The following is a 22,967-nucleotide window of genomic DNA, read 5'->3' on the forward strand; positions in this document are numbered from 1 at the left end:
TTCCAACTGGCAGCTCCCCGAGCCACAGCTTCTTCTCTCCTCTGATAGATTATTTTAAAAGTACGAGCATTGAGTTGGCTTCTTAGTTGTTTTACTGTTCACTGTGCCTCTCTGGTATAACATCGCAGCGGCTTGAGTGGTTAGGCTAAAATAAATTAAGTGCAATCAGTAAGAAGTTAATGAAGAAAGTTAGAATGGAGCTGGGAGAAATGTCAGGCAAAGTGAAAAAAGCATAGATCTGAAAACAAGGTGTACAAAGAGATACGAGTTCCTTCACTATTGTGTCATCCTCTGGCCTTTTTAAGAATGTCTTTCTGTGTACTAATAATATGGAAAATTAATTGCACCGATGCCTGTAAAGGACTAAATGTAATGAATATGATAAATAGAAATTAAGCTGCTTACTGAGAGCTTTGTCTTACCTATCCTGAGCTTTACTTTAGCTATTCATCACAAGGCATAAGTCTCACCTGAAAACAGATCTATGCCAATTCCTCTCAGCAAAGAGCCGCAGACTCAGCTCAGAACCATCCTGTGGACCTCTCTTTTTCTACCGAACAGCCATTGAAATTTTAGTACAATTTAGGCTATCTTGACAGAGCCTTAACTCCCATCTAACCTGACTTCTGAGTGTGTTTCGACCCAACATTATCATTACCAAAAGAAGTCTGAAAATCTCTCCGAAGCGTTCCCCCAGTGCACTAACACATTCTGGTGACCAACACCAGGGATTGGCCTCGATTATGTGAGAAATTTGAAGATACTTTAAGGCAGCATCTGACCAAAAATTCCAGGCCAAGTGACAACTTACCATTGATGAGGCTGCTGACCTGAGACACCAACTGACTCGACTTTTTCAGAAGACGGTATCCATTGGGATCCGCTTCTCGGCTCCTCAAGCCTTGATGATCACTCTCCTGCTCTTCGTGGCTTGGTTTGGGTGTGTTACCGTAACTGAAGTCAGGAAAAGACCTGGTCAGCTTCTGACTGAAGTATCTCTGAACCTCATCCAGCTCACTCAAGTTTTTTCTGTAAGCAGTGGTAAAAAATTGATAAAAACAAAACCCCAAACCACAACCAACCTACAGCAGGCTGGTTCTGTTTGTATCATTCCAGTCAACTGCATGTAAATAAGCAAACAGAGGACTAAGGATTATTATTGAAAAACACATCAGTAGGTAAGTGCTCTACCTAAGCAAAAGGACAAAGCTTTCTCAAGGACAAATTTAGGCTGGAAGTTAAAAAAAGGAGCTAGTTTTAAACGTACTCACTCAAAGAAAGTTGGATTTGAAATGACCTTCCAGCAGAAGTCTTAACGGCAACGTTATTACTTGACTTTATGACTGAGCATGATAAAAATCTAAGGATTTACATCTGCTTAAGTTCTAAGGATTTCATGATATATTGCTTGTGGTAGCTGGGGAAGGGATGGAACGACTCAGAGTCTCTTTCAGTCCCATATTCCTACAGGTAATGAAAATTCTTCTCCCAAAATTTAGACCCGATCTACAAACCTAGAATCTAGTCAAAAATAAATAAACAAATAGGTGCTTCTAGTAAGAATAAAGGCATCCTGCTGGGAAAGGACATCCAGCTACATGCACGATGAAAGTGCTTACAGGCTTGCTCTTCTATCCGTGAAAAAGTAACTCAAAGGACTATTGGCTTACTAGTGTGTGCCGTGTTACAGATGAACAGAGATGGATAAAGCAAAGCATTCGATCTAGATTTGAAAACACTGCTGTTACTGTTTCCCTTTGGAGACTCACTGCGTTGCTAGAGCACCTCAGTCCTAATGCTGAGTTGCCCTCCAGTCCCTGCTTTTCCAACTTCATCTCATCCCGCTGTTATTACAGATATCTCACTGATAACTTTTAATCAGTTACTGTATATTTTCATTTCCTTTAAAACTGAACGCAAGAATTCTTAAGTTTCAAGCTCCGCTTCGCGAATCTAAGGCTTTGCATTACCATTTTCACAGAATCACAGAATGGTAGGAATTGGAAGGGACCTTGAAAGATCATCTAGTCCAATCCCCCTGCAGGAGCAGGAACGCCTAGATCAAGATTTTGGCTACAGCTCTGCCTTACCTGAGAGCAGTTAGAAGAGAAGCACGTGATGACAGCGATAACGAGTCCATCTTGGCTGCCCGGTGTGCGTTTCCTTCCGCTTGCTGCAAGGACTCATGAAACCTGCGCACATTCTGCATATGCTCTTCATGACGAGGTGTGTGCGTCTTAGGGGAATTCATTCTGCCGGGAACAGGCCTACATGTAACCACAGAAAGCAGTTTGGCATCTCTGATTTTGTGAAGCCTGCTAACTAAGAACACGCAACAGCTTTAAGCACACTACAGAGCCACTGGCGGGTGAAACTAGCTTTTCCAAACGTCATCAAGAATGGCCTTTACTGACTGTGTCAGGTTTACAGTAAAACAAAAAAAAAACCTGCAGCTACCCATAGTGCAGCTGGTAGGGAACCTGCAACGCCCACCAGCAGCTGTCAGTCTGGCTGGTCAGGCCAAATAATGCTGGCCCATGGACCCTCTAAACTTCAAAGACACGTACAGGAGAAATACCACCTCTTACGTGCGCTAAATAAACCAACCATGAATTAACATGCTCTCTTATATGTTGCTAGATACATGTATGCACACTGGTGCTTGTTTTAAGGGACATTGAGCAGAATTTCTGCAGGATATCTGCCAGTATTAGTCCTGGAATGCGCAATACCACAGCATTTCACCAGCCAGGAGGTATGGCAAAATGAAGGGGATACACCAGTAACACTCACTTCTAATTTCTTACTATAAAAAACCCTTATTCCTATAAAGGCCTGGAAGAAATAATTGCCAATTTTAGCCTTAGCATAGGGTAAATCCTAAAGCAGAAGGCTGGAAATGCAACAATCAGGAATCACCAGTGAGAAAAAGAAGATCTGGATTTCGTAGAAAGGTACATGTCCCAAGATTGCCATCTCCTGGGCTCCTCTCACTGGTAAAGGGAATTTGGTAAAATCTTTAAGTCCAAACACGGGGAAAGACCTCTGACAGGGCTTTATGTTTTCAGATACGTGGACTTCTGAGTCCCCAAAATGACCAAAATGACCCAGAGCCAGTTGACTTACGGTTCTCGAGTAGGAACACTAACTTCCTTTGACAAGGTATTTGACATCTGCTTGGAAAAGCTTGTAACATTACTGGGCAACGTTGGAAAGCTTTCTTTCACCTAGAATAAAGAGAAACACCACGTGTGAGATTTCCACAGTAAGAAAATAAATAAAGTACTATCTTGCTGCGCTAACAAATAAAAACTTCAGTTTTCTAAATTTAAATTTTCAAAGGATTTTGCAGCACTGAGCCAAATTGCCACTTAACAACACTCTTATTTCAGAAGCATTTATTAGAAGGCAGATTCCAATATCAAAATACAGGAAGTCTGTTTTAAAGCCTTTGTTCATTTGTAACCACAGCTTCCAATTTACGTTTTCCAGTTTCAACCTTGCTGTATAAAGCAGGCATCCAAAAAAGGGAAACGTGGCTAATAACAGAAAATAAAAACCACAACAACACATGCTGAAAATAGTATCATAAAATATTACAAAAACCACAAAATGTTAACTCAGCAAGAGGATAAAATTCTACCTTTTTGTTTTTAGTAACTGCATGTGCTACATGTAGCGTGAGGATTGTTGGATCTCTCTCTGCCCTACCAAAGAGGAAACTGATGGAAAGTAGGGTACAGTGACTCCATTCCATGTGTATATCACATCCCAGTACAGCTGGAAAGTCGAGAGACTAAAACACACATGTGAAATGGCAAAACTTCCAGAAAACTAAATCCCTGTCAAATTAGAAATTTCCTAATTGGGAAAAGAGCAAATTTAAATTACGGTTTTGGGCATCAGCTACCAATCAAACGGAACAATGCCAGGCTCCCAAAACCACAGAATCACCTCCTAACGGTAAAAAATAATAAAATAATAATAATAATTTTAAAAAAGCACCCATCAGGTAACAGCAGAGTGATATAAGCCACTGGAGATGATCATGACCAAGGTTTAACTGAGCGCTGTAACTACTGTAGTCCTGCAGGTACTAAGGAACTAGAAAGTGATATTCTTAAAGAATGGATTATGTGCTTTTTGCTCATTTCTTCAGAAACCTAGTCAGTGCTGATTATTAGGAGTCTAATTTGATAAAATTTGATACGCATAGGGTAGGAAATTCAGCTACATACTGAAGAATTTGGAGTCTGGGTCCGAATCCTCGCCTGCTTTTCTTCTTTGAGATTATTTATGTTTTGAAGGGGGGAAACTGCTATTTTGATCTGTCCTCGGCACTGCCCACTGAAGTCTGTAATGTTGTACCACCCGCACACCAGCTGGAAGCCAGAAAGAAGAGGAGAAAGGTCCACAGATGCAAATCCTATCACCCGCTCAGTCTCTGAGGAAGAGGAATATAAAGCACATATTAATTTAAGCTGTATGAAAACGAAACATTTTCAGAAATGCCAGAAGTCAGTCAGTTATACGGGCCTTGAAATGTGTCGAAGCTTTACAGGGAAAGACATCTTATAAAACTCAAAAAAAAAAGAAAAAGACAAAAGGGTTAAAGGCTGAGCTCTCATGAGATGAGGAACAAGAAAAGAGTGAAAAAAAAAGTGGTGTAAAGAATAGGGTTTAAGAAAATAAAAAGAAACTCGTATTTCTGTTTTTACCAGCCTTCAAACTAAGATACCTATGGTGTCTGGCTGAGAAGGAAAAATTGTTTCAAGCAATTAGAACAGCTTTGTCCCTGCAGATAAGCCAAAATGTCTGTCCCTACTGTGATAACCTGAATGCTGACACTGGGGTAGCTCACAGCAGAACAGGGGCCTTGCTGCAGGTGTAAGGAAGGACATCAGGGTAGTTCACAGCCTATCTAACACTTTATCAGACGGACTAGTTAACAAAGGGTTATAATAAAGTGAAAAATATTCAGTTTGAAAATGGGCTAGAAATAAAAGCCAGCCAGAGGCCTGTAAAAATGAACCTGAAAGCCAATCTGACGATCTCAGCAAACGCATTCTGCCTCCAGAATTGCATTCTCACTTCAGAAACTCACGTTTCTTCCCTTCTCGTGTTGCCTAAACTTTCAAAAATGCCCACTGGCATTACGCTGTTTCGTTTCTTGTGCGACATTTCGTCTTTTCTGTCTTGCGAATTTGTCAAACAAACAATCCTACCCAAGAAGAGGATGTCACTCGGATTATCTTAGCAGTTACGTTCAGCTAAAAATGTCTCTGCAGAAACAATGAAAGACCAGGGCAGGGAGAAGGATTGGCAGGAGAATCGCTGTGTACACACGGCACTCTGCACAACGCAGAGAAAGGCTGACTAACGCAGGAAGTTTATTTTTGAAGCAAAAATTCTGCCAGCTGAACTTTAATACATGAAAAGAAATGGGGGAAAAGATCCAGATTTTAAAGCTCACAACACAGCAGTTTGAAGTGAAGAAGCAGGGCTGTCTTCCCAACAATAAACACACAGACTTTTAAACATGTGCTGGGCTGGTATCCATTAAATATTGGAGCATCTGGGCTAGCAGCAAAACAAGCAAATACCAATTTGGCCCGTTAGCAGTAACTTTTATCATTTAACAATACATAGAAGGTTCAGTAAAAATGCTTACAAAAAGCTCGTATTTGTTATTAGGCCTCCAACTGACCCAGTGACTGCTAATACTGGACACAAAAAATAATACTGGACACAAAAATAATTCTTAAAACATACCCATGCCACTATAACATTATTTGAATGCAACAGCAGATGAAAAACACAGTAAAGAATGTATGTTCCGTAGGAAAATCCAGCCTCTAAAATGCTGTCAAATTAAAAAATGGAAATGCAAATGAACCAAACCTTGCCAGAAGATTAATGGGGAAAAGAAGGGTGCTGAGGGGCAGGAAATCAATGTGTATTTATCTACAGTATTCTTCTAGTGCAAAGCCAAAAATATTTTTACAATTCCACTCTTTAATTTACGTAAAGTCACCCAAGAAAAGGGATGCAGAAAAACTCTCTTCCCAATAGAGCCCTACAAATTTTACCTGCTGCTTTATGCCACACTTTGAAGACCAAGGTTTGCTGTGGATCCAGCAGAAGTTCTTTGGATAATCTGCGAAGAAGAAAATCATATTTCGTTATGGGAAGTAGGAAAAAGAGCAAGTACAGTAAAATGTCTCTGAAGATTCAGTGACACTGTATCTACCCAGACAAGTCAGTTTCTTCCTGGAGTGATGAGCAGGAAAAAAAAAAAGATCACCAAGTCCTCAAAAGCATAACTATCTTACATGGTTTGGGCTTTTGATTATTCAAGAAGTGTTTCCCTCTCCTCACTCTTTCTGTAGATTTAGAAGTTAGGCCATGGAAACCACAAGGAATTTTAGGAAAGAGAAACAGTCTCATGACTCAGTAAGTACGGAGACAGCAAAACACTGGGGTTAAGGCTGAAAGCTGTAATATCTGAAAGCTGATTTCTGGAAAACAAAACCAAACCAAACCAAACCCTGAACATTGAAATGAAAAATATCTTAGCGGAGCAGCTTTTAAGTTGCTTAAAGCAATTCAGATACGAGTTGGGGCATAAGCAACCTCTGAAACAAACCTTTAACCTTCAGCTATTTGCCCTTCAAAGGTTTCACCTTCATATTACAATTCCCTAATGCCAAAAACCCAACTCAACAGTCTGGTAGGAAAAGCGCACTCCTGTGCAGTCGCAGGAGTGACTGAGGGATTTGCAAGCGTTTTGTGACGGACAAAATAAACCAGGTAAGCTTTCCTGTTGCCTGTATCTGACTTGTTTCACCTCGTTTAGAAAACACCCTTGGCTATAGCTTTGGCATTCATTTAAGATTTGGTATGGAAGCTCTGGAGAAACAACAAGATTGCAAACACAGGTTTATTACTGACTATTACAAGGTACAAACTCATCAGCTGAGGTGCTTTGCAGTGGTCAATTCACCCGCTCCAACCTAGGCTCTGATACCCCAGTCCGAGCTGTGTTTGCTATACTGATTTGCCAGTTTGCTAAGCATGAAACGAAGGAAAATGTACAGAAAAAGCCAATAAACTGGATCAAATCTTTATGTTATCTTCCCAAAAGACCTTTAGCCATTACCAGCCCCTTCCCCTAGATGGAGAAACTACGGATGAGTGGAAACAAACTGACTCATCCAAGGTCTTAAGCCACAAAAACACAGCGGAGCCAAGGTTCAGTGCAGGTCAAAATGCCCTTCCTCATGTTAGCTTTAAGCTCAAGCTTCCTCGCGTAACTTTTTACCCAGGGTAAGCACGTGGCAATTGTAAAACATGGAAATACGCATTTGTAGCTGAGAGAAGCTGAACAAGACTGCTCCTCAAAGCTGGCCGAAGCACCTTTTAGAGCTCGCAGGATCAAAAGCTGGAGCCTCTGAATGAGAGGGAGTCTAGGCTTACAGCTGATAACACCCACGAGCAGGAAATAAAGCAGCAAGCAGAAAGGCACCCCTAACTGGGTGTGTTATTTTCACACCTAGCCACTGGCTGACAGACCCAGAGGCTCTGCGAGCACGTCTGTGCGAGTCCACACCACGCACCTCGCTTGCTGCTGAAAGTCCCAGACGGGCGAGTCGGTGTTTTCTATCACCGAAGTGCTTACTGGAGCATCCGCGCCAGCAACAGCAAACGTCACGCAGCTGCTGGGTGCTGTTACTTCCCGTTCTGTCAGAGGACTCCCTGAAATCACACAGAATTAAAGTCGGATTTGTCCGAAGGATAAAAAGCTTATTAATAACGTCTGTGGAAAGAAGTAAAGGAAGGATTAGCACTGAAAAACTGTTCATTAACAAATAAATTCACCATCTAGGAAATGCTCCTTCTCACTGGCGGAGCTGAAAATACTTTAGGTTTACAAAAAGGGGCAAACGTTACACGAACCTTTTATAGAACAGAAACCGGAATATTTAAGGATGGAACAGAGAAAACGTTTGCCCAAGATCATCTGAGAAGTCAAAGGCAAAGCTAGGAATAATACCCAGATCCCTGGGACCCTATTCCAGCACTAGATTACTAAGAAAGTGCTTGTGTGCTCCCACCAGCCCTGCTACTGCATCAGTAGGAAATGTGAGAAAAAAAACAATCTCGTGTAGATGAGGCCTTAATATTTTGGTCAAAACATCAATAGGGAAGGAAAAATAAATCGCCTTCATGCCCTAGCCCGGGGAGCTACACAGGGAGCAGCTGAAGTTGTACGAAGTAGCTTCAGCAAATACTTAATTTGGTTTTAAATACTTCGGTTTTACTCCATACCCAAAGTGGATCTTTGTGATTGCTGAGCTGAGCAACTAGGGCTGCAATTCACTCTGCAATGCACCTATGAAAGCTTTAGGAAATTCCTTGCATAAGCACAGTTCAGGGTTGGATATATGACCACTTCCTCCCTCATTTGTCCTGAAATGAGCTGGGAAAACACTCGTGAGAAAACACGTAATGAATGAACTAGTCCGATATAATTGGGTGTGCTTGCACTTAGAGGCAGGAAGTTTATAATCAGAGGAACGCAAGATCAAATTAAGGGACGGAGCTCGATATTCCCTAGATGCCGCTGAATATTATGGATTAGAAAGTACTGAATGAGAGATGCAGAAATTATACAGTCACCCGCGCTGAATGGCAGCTCAAAAGGGAGGCTTAGGGCCTCTGTGGGGGACGGTGACCTGCAAAGGCACTTAGGAAATTCAGAGAAGGAATCAGAAGATTTCTACCTCCCTGCTACCTTCCCTCTGCATGCGACCCTTCCTCCAGGCTCGGACCCTCTTTGTCACTGTCACTTTAGCGAGATTAATTTGGCTTGCAGAGCTGTAGAAGCATTTTACTGCTAATGGAGCCGTTGAGATGCTGAATTGGTAGCTGGCAAAATCTGCTAGGAGAAATGGATTTAGCCAAGGGGAAACAAGGTCACGCTTTGCCATCAGATACCGCCCTGTTGTTACAGATTGCTTCCTCAACTCTGCTTTCCAAGGACTCTGCACGTGGCTTCGGACTTCTCTAAGACTTCGCTGTCCAGAACGATCAAAACCGATGAGTATGAATCTGATTTAACTACAAAAATCTCTTTTCTCCTGCAGTCTGATTCGCCATGAAAATAAATGCGATTAGTTTGCTGTAGCTTACGGAGTTACCGCTCACTTATTATCCCTTAACCGTGAAGATTTAACCAAGAAGAGGATTTTTTTTAAAAAAATATTTTTTAATATGAAAAATGGCTTCAGTTAAAACATGCCACACAGAAATCCTCTCAGTTTGGCAAGACGATAGACATGGCAAGTCAAACACAGGCGTAGGTTATGTGACATCAGCTTAGAGAAACGAGGACCTGTCTAGACCAGCTCACCGGCTCTTGCATGTAAAGGCAGACCTAACAAAAAAATAATAATCAATTTTTGTAGTCGAAGTAGAAGTAATTTCATTCCTTTCTGACGTTACGAAATGTAGGTTCTTTTCTTTGTATTTTTGGAAGATCTTAAAAAAAAAAAGAAAAAAAATGGGAAATGTCACTCCAGAACACCAAAAAATATCAAGAGACTTGGGAAAACATTTTGTAACTTCACTCAATTTTTGAAAATCGTGTGTCTTAAGTAGTTCTTCCAAAACTGCAGGAAGTTTAACATCCATTACCTACTGGATTGGAAATGTATCCTAGCCTTTTTATCTGTAACATGGTAATGCAATCCTCATCCTGAAGAATGCAAATTCTTGTTGTAACCAGCTTATATATATGCACTGTTCCAGTGTATCCATTACCTCACGGTGAGTTACTTCTAAAAATATCAAGAGAAGGTAATTCGTTTGAAGACAGAAACATTGCCATAGCGTACGCCTCCAAAAGACACCTCCTTATCACTCCCAGAACTTTGCAGTGGCAAATAATGTTGCATCAAGTTTCCAAAGGCTACGAATTCCAAAGGATTATAGAATCACTGATTATAAAAAAGCCACCTGTGGGGCTCACTATGGATCAGAATGAATTAAATTATGGCTTCTCTTTGACTCTCTTAGCTGTGACATGCCAGAAAATGCTGAGGGCTTTTTTCTGCCATGTCACCTAGACTAGGAACTATTTGATTTTAAGGGAGACATGTCCAGTAAGCTCACCTCGAGTCAGTCCCTTATTCATATTTGGTAACACCGCATATTTGCATCTGTAACGGTCCAAAAGAGACCTGATCGCTCCGAGTGCTGAGCAAACACAAAGTGAGCAAGTCGTGCAGCATTAAAGGTGCCCAAGGTGAAGGGTGAGGCACTTCTCACCTTTAATAAACCAGATTCGTTTATAGACCGCAACTTGAGGCAAACAAGGCTTCTGAAACTGGAAACTCGCCACATTACCTTACTGCACATCCAGAAGCAAACATCGCTCGCTAGGAAGGAATATTTTAATACGCTTAGCATAAATTTAAAAGCGAAGGGAATTCTTCGGTCACGCTCAGCACAGTGAGCAGCCACGTCGCTGTAATTCCCACCGTACAGAGCGAGAAGCAGGGCGACAAGCCTGGGGGAGTTCAGGCTGCTCTGCCCTCACACTGCCCTTCCTCCGTGCTGCGGCTGGCAGCCTCCAGATAGCACAAATAAAGCCAGCTTTACAAATTGATTATATGCTAAAAATGCAAATTGGCAAGAGTCTTTGAGACAGGAGGATCTCGGGGTTAAGTTATTCTGGTAATTCTTAACTGCAGAATTCAGCTGTCATCTGTAACAGTGAACGTTATATCATTTATATTTTGGTTTTTATTAATAGAGAGGGGCTGAATAGTTTAAATTCCTGCTTCCCCTCCACTTATTCTATGATGCAATGGTCTCAGGGTTGCAATACTGTGAGCCAAGAACAAAACCCACTGCATTCATTCACTGCTGGAGTAAGATGGAAGAAAATTCTTGGGCTTTTTGTCTGTAAATTGCTCCTTGCAGTACCTGTAAGGAGCAGAACCCAGGAAACAAACCAACCAAACAAAAACACACACATACAAATTAAAAACAAAGCCACCGCCAGCAAAAAGGGAGGTGGTGGTGGTTTACCTTTTAAACTTAGATGCATTGCTCTTTCCACAAGGACATTGACAGCAATTGTGTTTTCCAGAAACTCCACGTCGCCTTCTTGTGGTTTCTCACTGGGGATTTCTGCACTTACGATATCCAGATTCTGACAATGATTTTCAGCGACCTGTTGGCTCGGGTCGGGTGCTTTCTCTGTGCTCTCGTCTTCACTACTGCTGTATTCCTCAGCACAGTGAAGTCCGCTGGTCAGGGCAGCAGAAGTGGAAGAAAGGGCAACGTGAACACGTACAGCAGCCCCTGCTAGGTCTGCAGCATTGCATCTGAACAACGGGTAAACTCCTGCAAGAGAATTCACAAACAACCAGCTAAAGAAGAGAAAGAAAGGATAGGATCTTGGAAAAAGCTGGTCCAGTTCATTATTTTAAGATCTCTCAGCAGAACGATTTTGATTTTCAGTGTGACTTCTAAGCCAGGTATCACACAGTGAAGAATACCAGCTTGGAAAGGTAAAAATAATGACCAAACCTCCAAACGGTGCACTTCATTTTCTCACTGGTAGTTCAGATTGCTGTTTGAAAACGCGTCAACTTCCTGCGAGTCCTGTGAAGAGCGCCTCTGCATACACACATGATCTTCTCTTGCTTAGTCCTTTGCTCTGACTACAAACCTTCAGCCTTCTTGAGATATTCTATTCTCACTCTATTACGATGCCCAAACTGCCATTCTCAAGGAACACACCTCATTAATCCAGCTAGGCTAATTGTTATTGATCATTGCTACCAATTTTGCACCCATTTAAGCTTGCTAGGTTTTGAATCCAGAGAGGCAAGCATCCGAACCTTGTTTATCGTCGATGAAAGGAGGAGTTGAGCGTGTATTGCATCGAGGACAAAACAAAGCTGTACATTTTTTGCTTCACTACGGATTTAAGCAACATCAATAAAGAGGACTAGAACATGACAACGTTCTTTATGAACTTACCACCAACGCTCAGCGCTTTCCTTGACCTCTCTGCTAACGCTCCGAGGTCGACATAGGCGGATCCAATGAGACGATCTGTATCGAGTGGTCTTTCCGCGTCATTTTCTTTACCGTATGCCCACCACACCTGGATTTCTAGTTTCTCCTCCCTGAAGAACCAAATCAGCCCTTGGCTCCTTCTGAGGGTCACTTTGTTTGCTTTCTTAAAGTTCACCGTGACTTTCTTTGCGTCGTCACTCAATTTTGGCCTCCTAAGGGAAGTCCACGTGGCTTCCTGATCGTATAGCTTATACCTGAGGTAGCAGTAGGTGCTTCTGTTCGGGTGCGCCTGCCCTGCGAGCAGCACACAGTGCACAGGCAGCCATACCCTTGGGGTTGAAATGGTCACAGCCACTGGACCGTCACTCTGATCCCATTCATCACTCTCATCCAAACTGTCCTCAGGGCTTTCCTCACTGTTCCATCCCAGAAGCTTCGCAGCCTCCAAGACACGCTCTCTGTCACCGTGATGAGCAAAAGTCACAGAAAGTTCCAGTCCTCCCCCAACGGCCTGCATGATGTTTGTGCGGCGTGAAGGCGTTACATCTTCAGCTAGGGTAACGGGGTACCAGCCTGTAATACCTTCAGGAGAAGAGATCATAATTAATTAGACTTTTCCTACCCTCTGAAAACGTCAGCAAAAAAAATCCTGCACTCTGGTCGTCAGCCAAGAACCAGTACTCGAAGCGTCTATTTCCTGTGAGTTTGGAATTCATTTCTAGCCTTAAAAAGCAGCAAATTGTTAGACCTCAGACAACCTCACAGGTAGTGCTGATCCAAAACACACTTTTCTTTCCATTTCAGTAACGATACTCATTTTACAATAAAACTATATCCCATGAATCTCCAGGTATAAAATCAGGCATTCTCAGTTTTTTCCTCCTCTCTTCCGATTTTCTTAAAAATTTCCGTTCCTATTTTCTTAAAAATAAACCAAAGACTTCACGGTTGGCGAAAATGGGTGCTACACTGAAATTAAAGCAGAAATAAACAAGATGATAACGAAAACATAATTATGTTAATGAAAATCATCATTATGATAACGAAAACATCATTTCCTATAGGAAAGATGGGGAGGGACTCTTTATCAGGGAGTGCGCAGATAGGACAAGGAGTTTAAGGCTTTAAAGAGGGTAGATTTAGATTAGATATAAGGAAGAAATTCTTTACTAAGAGGGTGGTGAGGCACTGGAACAACTTGCCCAGAGAAGCTGTGGATGCCCCATCCCTGGAAGCATTCAAGACCAGGTTGGATGGAGCTTTGGGCAACCTGATCTATGGGAGGGATAATAAAGATATTACACATAACCTTTACCTCTTCTATCTGGTGTTTGTATCTCACAAAATCTTTACCTCTTCTACCTAGTGTTACTTTGTATATTACATTCAGTTAAAAAAAGAAAAAGTTAATTCAACTGCTTTTAATCTAAGCTTTTGTTTCCGGCTTTGACAACTCAAAAGTAATCACTGGTCCTCCGCTGAATGCTACAACTCTTAAACTTTCCATCTTAAACTTGAAAATGAAGAGCACCAAATAAAGTATTAAGCAGGTTACTATTCCTTCAGCCAGTTCAGCTGTCAATTGATGAGTGTCTCCAGTTTCTAGCCTGTACAGTTCCTTACTCTTAATAAGGTGCAAATAGCTGCTCTCTTGCAGTTTCCAAAAAATCCATGCTAGCAGTGTAAGTTGTACTCAATGCACAAGATCCTACACCCTAAAAACTGATCTTCAAGCAACATCTCATTTATGAGCTTTCTAATACAGGATTTTTAATGAAGATGTGCAGTATCTGAGAGAACTTTTGTCTAAAAAATACCATAGGAATCAAAATTGTTTTAAGCAATTACAATAGCATGTACACGGAACGTTGGTAGCGTAACACTGCTGCATTACCTGATCTTCTTCTCAGTAGGTCTCTGGTTGGAATTGTAACTGTCCCAAGAAGATAATCTTTTGATGTCCGAGCTGCCAATGTGTCAGTGGCTGGAAAACAAATAATTTTGTAAATGCACCAAGCTAGAACGGAAGATTTAGAAGCTATTCAGACTCTGTCTTCTTTGAAAGAAAGCTGCATCGCCTTAACAGCAAACAGCTCATCTGTCATACTTCAAACACTTTAAATCCATGAAAAAAGGAAAAAGAAAAAAACAAACGGTGCAGAAAATATGAAGCCAAATTCAGTGAGAACCAGGGGTGTCAACAAAGCTCGTCTGTAAGTGTTCCCAATGCACATTAATTACAGGATACGTGCTCCACCACCACTGAATTTGGAGAAGCTTTTGGGGAATGTTTCCACAGGTGAGCACTAAGTAATCAGTGGGGAGCTAGTGGTGTACTTTACTACACAGTTACTCTACATGCCACTTCTGACTTTTCTTCCCCAGAAGTAAGAAACAACGTCATCTTTCGATAACTTTTGTTTCCAAAATAATTCTACAGTATGTTGTTGTGTTATGAAAGAATCTTGCTTATCTGACATAGGATCACTGGAGGATTTTAAGCTGTCGTGTTTCTGAACCTCCATTACCTCGTTCATAAAGCAAAGGCAATAAGGCACACCCATACAAAGCCAGTGTGCTTCAAGAGTTAAGAACTATTACTATTAATTGTTATCTTTTCATTTAAAAGGTGATCTTGATCAACTGGAGCACTGGAAGCCTTAACTCTTTGTGCAAGGGGAACAGTACCCCCCAAAGCCTTCTCTGGAAGACCATTTAGGTAATGACATCTATTAGCAACTGCACAGAATAGCCTGTCTTCTACACTGACAATTAAAGGACTGGATCATCATGCAACTACACTTAGTCATTATAATCACTTTTTCTCCTTACCTGACTTGACGCTCTGATGGTAGACAGAGAAGACGATATTGGCAGCCTGCAAGAGCTCTCCCAAACAAGAGGCTTCTCCGCTGCTTTTCTGGATGATGAGGTTACAAGGAAACTCTATGTGGTGCTCAAACTCTGGGCAGAAAGTACGAGCCACGGCTTGTGTGTTGCGCCTCTCTGTCTCAGGTAGGAAGGAGAGGTGCACAGAGACATAAGCGTTAACTCCCACACCTGCATAGTACTGGACCGAAGGGTTCTTTTCTGCCACAGCTCTTCATTTAGCATGCAAAAAGAAAACAAGGATGAGAATGAACGTAAAGTACGAGAAATCTAGAATTTCAATTAATTATTCAATTAATACAAAGCTTTCAAGTCTTTGTGGCAAAAAAAAAGATGAGACAAAACAACCTGTATTTTAAGTCAAAATAGGTTTTTGCTATAGATTATTTTCATCATTTTTTTCATCTGAATACAGTAGGAAAAGATACAAAATGATGACAGTAACTATGACAAGGTCCAGCACTGGTGGCTGTGCTTTTATCCTTGTCAGGATCTGAGACCAAAGTCATTGAGACTCAGCACCTTGAAAAACATCCCATACTGTAGACAAAGCTGCAGGATAACTTCCCAGAGAACCTACTCCAGAAGGAAGTAAATGGCCAAGCTAAATTATTTTTATACCTGATAAACAAAAGGAGGTGAAATGAACAGATGGGGTGTTTTACAATAGAACAGACCCAGGTATTATTCAGGTCATACACCTGATGTATAAAGAGCTTGGAGGTCATTCAAAATTAACTTCTTCAAGCACGATATGGTAGTGATCTTCACTGTAAGGACTCTGCTTGAATTAATTAGGATCAGGAGCTCAGCAACACTAAAAAAAGATCAGTGGGCAGTACTCTAGAACAGGAGGAGTCATCCTCTCTTAGCTTACAGAATTGACTCCCTCTCTTCCACCTTTTTATTTTACGCTTAGAATGTGCAATTTTCAAGAATTAAGTTCATGCGGTACCGTGCAGTAACAGCAGCAGCCTTCTGGAGAAAAGAGACGTGTCATCTACCAGTTAGTTTACCCACGTTTCCCCAGTCAAATTCAAGAAAACAAGTCTTAGCTAGCTTTTAAATAGCATCAGTAACACCAAGATCCAGTGCCCACACAGACACCATTTTATTTCACCCTTCAGTGTTGGAAAACGTGGAAGGAAGTAATACTGCACAAAAGGCCGAGGGACCAAAAGCTATGGCTAGAGCTTTGCTTCTAAGAATACCATATGATGTCTTTCCCAGCTCTTCGCTTTGCTAAAGCATTGCAAGTCTAAACTACTTCATTCTCAACATTACAGTCTCAAGCTTGCTGTAGTACGACTGCTACTACATTGTTCTGCAGTTTAAGGGACAAAAATAACCACTGTATAAAAATATTTTCACTTCTGATCAGAACCCAGTTTGAATCTCGGTCTCTGCAGATGGAAAGCTGGCCAGTTACAGTTTGTTCTAATCTAATGTTTCAGCCTGCTGCCTCCAGATAAAGTTATTTTAAGAGAAAAAAAATAATCTTTCTTTTAGGGCTAGGCTTTACCTGGCTGCTGCTTGCAAACCAGCTGCTCTGTGTATTTGTACAGACAGAGAAACAGCGCGAGTGGTTGTTCCTGCTGTTTTCACAAAACGGTGGTATCTCACGCTCACATCAAGCAAGCCTGGATTCAGTGAAAGAAAGAAAGCAAGGAAACGGTCAGCTTTTTGTACAGTCGCATCCAAGAGAATCAACGCTCAGTTGTAACTCTTAATATAAAATTTACTCTATTAATGCATTAAAAAATCCATATGGAAAAAACAGAGAGGTTTAGCTGGGAATCAAAGATTGTTGAAACCGGCTGTGCAAGGTGCTCTGCTTCCTTACGGGCTGCTACAGGAGGCACGAAAGATTTGGAGGCACTCGGATTTTAAGGACTGCAGCCTGCAGCCTGACCTACTGGCAGTCGGATCAGACGGTCGTAATGGCTCCTTCTCACTGCCAAATTTATGACATAGTAAAACCAGGACGGCCTCTTTAACCCAGACGCGCCCTCATGTGTGCGTTTATTGTAACAGTTTTTAAATATATTACTGCAGTGCTTCAACAGATCTTTTTAATAGCACTGCAGTGACAAAAGCTTCCGTGAGGTTTTCTGACGTGGCTAATTTATTACAAAATAACTGAAGTACACTGAACTCCCTCTGCGACCACAGATTTTCTTTGCATTTTTATGTCCACTTTTTCCAAGAAGTTGCCTTTCATTTTTACAGTTAATGCTAAACCTCTGATGGAAAGAGGTTGTAGAGGTTTCCTCAGTGGCCTTCCCAGAGCTGATGTCTGTATTATTTGAAAGAACTACCGCAGAGCAGAAAGACATCTCTGCTCATACCAAATACCACGCACAGCCCTCCTTCAGACCTCCCATTCCTCACCTCACATGGGAAACCTAACTGAGGCTAATTTGGCAATTTAGCAAGTCAATACATAGGAAGAGCTTTTCTAAAACTTGCTAGGACTTTGTGGTTGCTCATATTTCTCACTGACTCTCACTAGGTGAAGAGTCCAGTGAAATCTGGGAGGAAAAACACCCCTGGTTGATTATCAGTTGTCAACACAAATACATATTAATTTATCTCGGCAGTGAATACGCAGACTCTCATCTTATAGATGAGTGAAAAAGCACAAGCCTTCCTTACCTGAAGACCGCAGATGAAACTCCTCTGAGGAATCAGTCCTTGGGACCAACGGAAGATTAAAGGTCTGTATGTCTATTTGCTCACGACGCTGCATAGTCACCATGGCACACAGCCGCGACAAAGGCAAGGTCCCTTTGGCAACCATCTGGTCTCTGACATTGGGGTAGTAATACCTGGGAAGAGACAAAGGCGCAGTGCCAGTCACGCTGCTTGGGCAACGACAAAGTGATCATCATTTCTCTCAAAACTACACAAAAGTCCACTCTATTTTGCGTGTCTTCCAACACGACCTGTTAGACTCCTGACAGCTAAGGGATAAGCCCATGTAAGTGAATTCCCAAAGGAAAAAAAAAAAAAAAGACTAAGTGCTCAAGGTAGATAATGCTACACATGTACACTTGTACTAGTCGTAGCCAGGCATCTAGCGAAAACTCTACTCAAAATTGGCATCCCAAAGGAAAACAAGAGAAGGATCTAGCACACAATATTCCCCACTCTCAGCTTCTGTTAGTAAATCAAAATATTACTTGTGGAACAGATTTGTGGTGCCAGTTTGTGAGTGTATAAAGTGACTCAAGACAGTTTCTAACTGTGCTACTCTGCTTCACTCAGCTTAAAGCCAGGTTTGGCACCGTATCTACTGAACCAGGAGACCAGGAGAAAGGCATCCACTGTGTTTTCAGCAGCAGTGACTGAGTAATGTGGTAGTAACATAGACTTGGGTTTCTCTTTGCGTTTTGGGGCAATGAATAGACTGTTTGAGTCCTGGCTGGAGCACTGCCTGACTTCTAGTCCCAATACCTTGTTGTAGTACACCTGCTGGTTTCTCTCCTTCCCCCCATGCTTCTAGAAGGAATTCAAGATGCTGCTAGTGTCATAGCAAGAACTCTATGATTTGGAATCTTTGGAATCTAAGCTCCTCCCTAATTACTAGGATCTGTTGGCAAGCTGTTTTCATTTCAAATATTGCGAGCTGGCAAGAAGACGTCTACATAATTCTCAAAAAGTTTCCAGCTCAGTAATTTGTTCCTTTGTACCAAAACAGCCTAAATCTCTTAGCCAATATATGAGAGTGGTTAGGGCAAGATTAAATTGAAGTTACAAAAGTGTGTATTTGAGATGCCGGGTACTAACAATTCGTAACTTCAGCTGCTCTGGTCATTACCAACATTGATGTGAACACATCCAGCATATAATAACGAACCTGGGAATTTTTAATAGCTTGGCTCGTTTCCTACAGAATGAACAGATGACAGTTATTTTAATTAGGCTTTTCTAAAGTTGTCCATCTTTATGTTCTCTGCTTTCTGTTACTAGTAATTAGCTTCAGCTGCCAAAGAAGTCATGATTTGAACTTCGCTTAAATGAGACCATTTCATCTTACCTACATCATGAAACATTGTGCAAATAGGCACAAACATAAGCTAACACTCTTCAATCATCTAAGAAGAATATTAGAAATACAAAAAAAATATATATTTATATATTGTAAACATTTTACGGTGTATTTTCTTGAAGCCAGTGACTTGTATTATGGAAAAAGAACAAAATAATGCAATCATATTGCCAGGGTGCTATTAAAATGTAGACATGCCAAGTATTTCAACATTGTTTTTAGACCACTATGCTGGTAATAAAGTGGAAAAAATAACAAAATATCTTACCCTATGCTACCCTTTCCTTGTTACAGCTTTATTAGCCAGCACACGCTTGCTAATGAGCTTGTAAGAAGAAAAGGCTAATCAGCACTTCTAGTGGAAAAAGGCTCAAATGTCTTAAACAATATTAAATGCAGCTATTCATCACCAGATGCTGATGAGTTAACCAATTTTTCCCTTACTATTCAATAAGCACAGCTAGAGATTTTTCAGTAACAGACTTGCCTCCATCTGTACTGCTGTGACATCTACGAAGAATATGATGTTATTCTGTACCTGCACCAGACTTCAAACTGGATTCCTCCTCCGACTGCTCCTGGTGCCATAAATGCACCGACCAGGAGCCTCTGAACTGGGACATCGGCAGGAACCAACAAGGAATGGTGACGCTCATCATTAAAGACAGGATCAGGAATGCACAAAGTGGTTGCTGTGCGAAAAGGCTTTAACTTGATGCCTGCGAGTCAAACGGAGTTGGTTAAACAGCCACCGCTGAATTCAAATCCAAGCAGAGAATCAGAGGACAATCACAGTCTACGTTTCAAACACCTGAACTGGTTTTGGGGAAGTTAATGCAGAATCAGAAGTGCTGGGAAGACCTGTGTAGGGACAGGAAAGCAGTGCTGGGCCTGGAAGCAATGCGGCCACATTCATGCAGTGTCACACACGTGCTAAAAAGCCTGGCCAAAATCAGAGCAAAACTGCTCTGTTCGTATGGCTCTACGGAAACTCCCTGCTTTCGGCTGGTGGAAGTGCAGGAAGCCTCCGTGCAGACCACACCATGAGGCACAGAAACATCCTAGTGCTTCAGCTGTCTGCGTTAGCGGGTTCCAGCCCTCTCCTTTTTGCAGTCCTTCAGGAGGCAGGACCCACGGACGATAAGTTAAAGCCTCCTGACAAAATGCTTGCTCTTCTGAATTTCACTTCACAATTCTTTTCCGAGCAATTCACCCACGAATCTGTGAGACGCGGGCTGCAAACTGTCGTTAAACGTGGCTGGAAGCTGACACAGCCCACAGCAGTTGCTATGGAACAACGTCACTGTCATTTTTCAGAGGAAATATATATTAGTGATTTAAAGTACACCGAGCCAACGCAGTCCTTTTTCTACAACTGCAGTTTTTTAAATACTCCTTGCTACTCCCAAGGATTTAAAACAGGTGGTCTTTTCTTGTGTATCCATAAAAATTGAGTATCTCAGACGGCTTGTGCATGCCAAGTCTTTGTTGAATATAACCGTACACGGTCCTAGTATTCCCTGCAAAGCTGTTCAAAAATGTACTGCGTGAATAGATTGAAAACCAGGCACCTTTTTTTGCTGGAAACTTTGCCACCTGCCTCAGCTGAAGCAAGCTTTTAATTTACCGACCGAGCCCAAGTACTAGAAGGTCACTACCTGTACCGAGCTGATCTCTGAGGAGATATTTAACTAAAGCTCTAAATAAGGAGGTGTCATAAAACAAACTTACCATCCTCATGCAGTTCAGTTCCCTGCAATGCACCAGAGCCAGGCTCTTGAACCGGGAAATAGTACTGCACGTAGCAGTCAGCCTCCCCCCAGACTGTGGACTGCAGGGGGGTGAGTCCTTTCACGCTCTCCACGTGAATCTCAAAGACGTGCTCCATCAGTTCTTCCCCTTCTCTCTCTAACAGCTAATAAAACAAATAAAATGCACACGGAAAGGAAAACTGTTTAGGAAAGAGCGCACAAGCATTAGGAACATGAGATTCTAAGAAGCTCAGACATCTGCCATTTTTTCCCTAAAGCTCACAGAAATACTGAAAGCCTGATAGTATTTTTTTCCTGCAGACACCAAAAACCACAGCACATAAAAAGCTTGAAAGTCTATGTGTATACAACCCAAACGTAGTGGCAAAACCTGTATGGTACAGAATTAGGCTGTGAAAATTACGATTTTCTAGAATTATTTTTACTGCATTTGTCATGTAAATAGAAGGGGCGGACACGCAGGGCAGTAAGAAGGGGAATAATGTCCAGACTGGAGAGAAAGCAGACGAGAAAGGAGTATAAACAATATAATTTTGCACAGAACACGATCATCCATAACAAAAGTCGGTTATAAAATCAAAAAGATTGGGCATGACTGGTCTGTCAGTGAACCCAAAGGTAAAATTCTTTTTCACGTGTCCTTAGCAGCAATAAAAGCAATATAAAAAAAAAAAAAGGGGAATTTAGCAAACAATACCATTGTGGGCTTCGGGGGAGGAGGGTCCAGAGAGTGGGCAGGGCGCTGGGTGATGGGAGGCACCATTCCTTCTTCGTTTTTTAGCCTTTGCAGTGCCACTATTTGATCCGCTGACCCCATCGCCAGAATGACCCGCAGGCTTCCGCTTTTACTGCCGGTAAAGACATCTATCACGGGCATGTAGCTGTCCACAGCAACCACGGGATACTGAGCTTGCAGGAGCAGGTGGGAAATCTTTGGATCCCTACAACAGATTAAAACAAACAAACAACAAAGCGTGAGAGTGAGCCATCTGTATTTGATCGCGATCACACAACTCATTTTAGATGGAACATAATGTAACCAGAAACCAATCCATTTCTCCTCCCGCAGAATTCAGCCCCATCACATTACAGCCCTCATAAAGCTCAGCTCCATGTTCTGCTGACTGGAAAAGGCTATTTCTGGCAATGAAAGCTCTCGGAAAACAAAGTGGCCTTAATCATAAGCCAGCCTAGAGATCTGTGAGCAAGGTGGTGAACTGGAACAAGACCTCTATCAATTTACTGCAGCCATATATGATTTTTATGAGGTAGTTGTATGCCTTTGGAGATGGACTTGGGCAGAAAGACAAGCAGGGACGGGGACGATCTCCCAAAGAAGTGCAAAAACCTTTAATAACACACCGAAGGTACACACAAGCAAAAGATAGGCACAAAATATATATGTATATTGCTTCTTTGGGCAGCCTGGTCTCGTGGGAGGTGTCCCTGCCCATGCAGGGAGTTGGAATTAGGTGGGCTTTAAGGCCCCTTCCAACCCAAACCCTTCTATGACTCTATGAAACAAAACAAAACAAAACAAACAAAAACAACCACAAAAACCCAGCCACTAGCAAACGGCACACTAACAATTAATAATGTAGCTGCGAGCCAGCTCCAGCACCAGCTGATTTCCACCTATGACTAGTCTGACCAAAATAAAAGGAACTAACCCTTCCCATTGGAAAGAATCTTTTCTGTCCGGTATTGCTATTAATTTAAATTATTTTAAGCTGGTGTTTTATTTGACTGAACGAGAAGCCAGAACATTGAAGCAAAAAGAACAAAGAGCTCTGGAGAGACCCACTGGGTAAAATAACAATTAAGACGTGCAGTAGGCAGGTTTTTGACACCACGAGCACGATCCTGTGCCACGCAAACTGGCAGCATCCCTAGCGATTGGATCCAGGCAGAGCAGAACCAAGAACAAAATCACTCCACCAGTCACAGCCTTGGAAAATCACCCATGGACTCGCTTTTCCTGGGCAGTCACTTTGATCTCTTGTAGCTTTACTCCTCCATAGTTCCACAAGTTAACCTGCATCCCAGCCTGGCGCGGCGCAGGGTCTGTTTCTCACTGCCTGCTTCTATTTCTGTACCAGGACACTAGAATTTATTCAGACACTGATCAGCGTGGAAGCGTCAGAGGGAGCTCGAGCGTGACA

The 22,967-nt window shown here is 42.0% G+C and overlaps 1 protein-coding gene across 3 annotated transcripts in view; it reads right to left on the reverse strand.

The window, feature by feature from the left end:
• Positions 1 to 22,967, reverse strand: part of C2CD3 (C2 domain containing 3 centriole elongation regulator) — a 52,118-nt gene that overhangs the window by 11,809 nt on the left and 17,342 nt on the right. The window contains exons 15-29 of one of the 3 annotated variants that reach the window (XM_083820947.1): positions 21,503 to 21,746; positions 20,765 to 20,948; positions 19,572 to 19,752; positions 17,638 to 17,810; positions 16,505 to 16,622; positions 14,926 to 15,194; positions 13,988 to 14,077; positions 12,055 to 12,675; positions 11,095 to 11,412; positions 7,617 to 7,755; positions 6,090 to 6,157; positions 4,239 to 4,444; positions 3,127 to 3,227; positions 2,091 to 2,252; positions 812 to 1,029 (exon numbers count right to left, since the gene is read on the reverse strand). In XM_083820947.1, coding sequence (XP_083677073.1) covers positions 812 to 1,029; positions 2,091 to 2,252; positions 3,127 to 3,227; positions 4,239 to 4,444; positions 6,090 to 6,157; positions 7,617 to 7,755; positions 11,095 to 11,412; positions 12,055 to 12,675; positions 13,988 to 14,077; positions 14,926 to 15,194; positions 16,505 to 16,622; positions 17,638 to 17,810; positions 19,572 to 19,752; positions 20,765 to 20,948; positions 21,503 to 21,746 — 3,092 coding nt within the window. Of the gene's footprint in view, positions 1 to 811; positions 1,030 to 2,090; positions 2,268 to 3,126; positions 3,228 to 4,238; positions 4,445 to 6,089; positions 6,158 to 7,616; positions 7,756 to 11,094; positions 11,413 to 12,054; positions 12,676 to 13,987; positions 14,078 to 14,925; positions 15,195 to 16,504; positions 16,623 to 17,637; positions 17,811 to 19,571; positions 19,753 to 20,764; positions 20,949 to 21,502; positions 21,747 to 22,967 lie in introns of all 3 variants that reach the window. The other 2 variants (XM_083820948.1, XM_083820946.1) reach the window with 2 other exon arrangements.

Source organism: Anser anser (genome assembly GCF_964211835.1).
Source record: "Anser anser genome assembly, chromosome: 1".
NCBI classification, from domain to species: Eukaryota; Metazoa; Chordata; class Aves; order Anseriformes; family Anatidae; genus Anser; species Anser anser.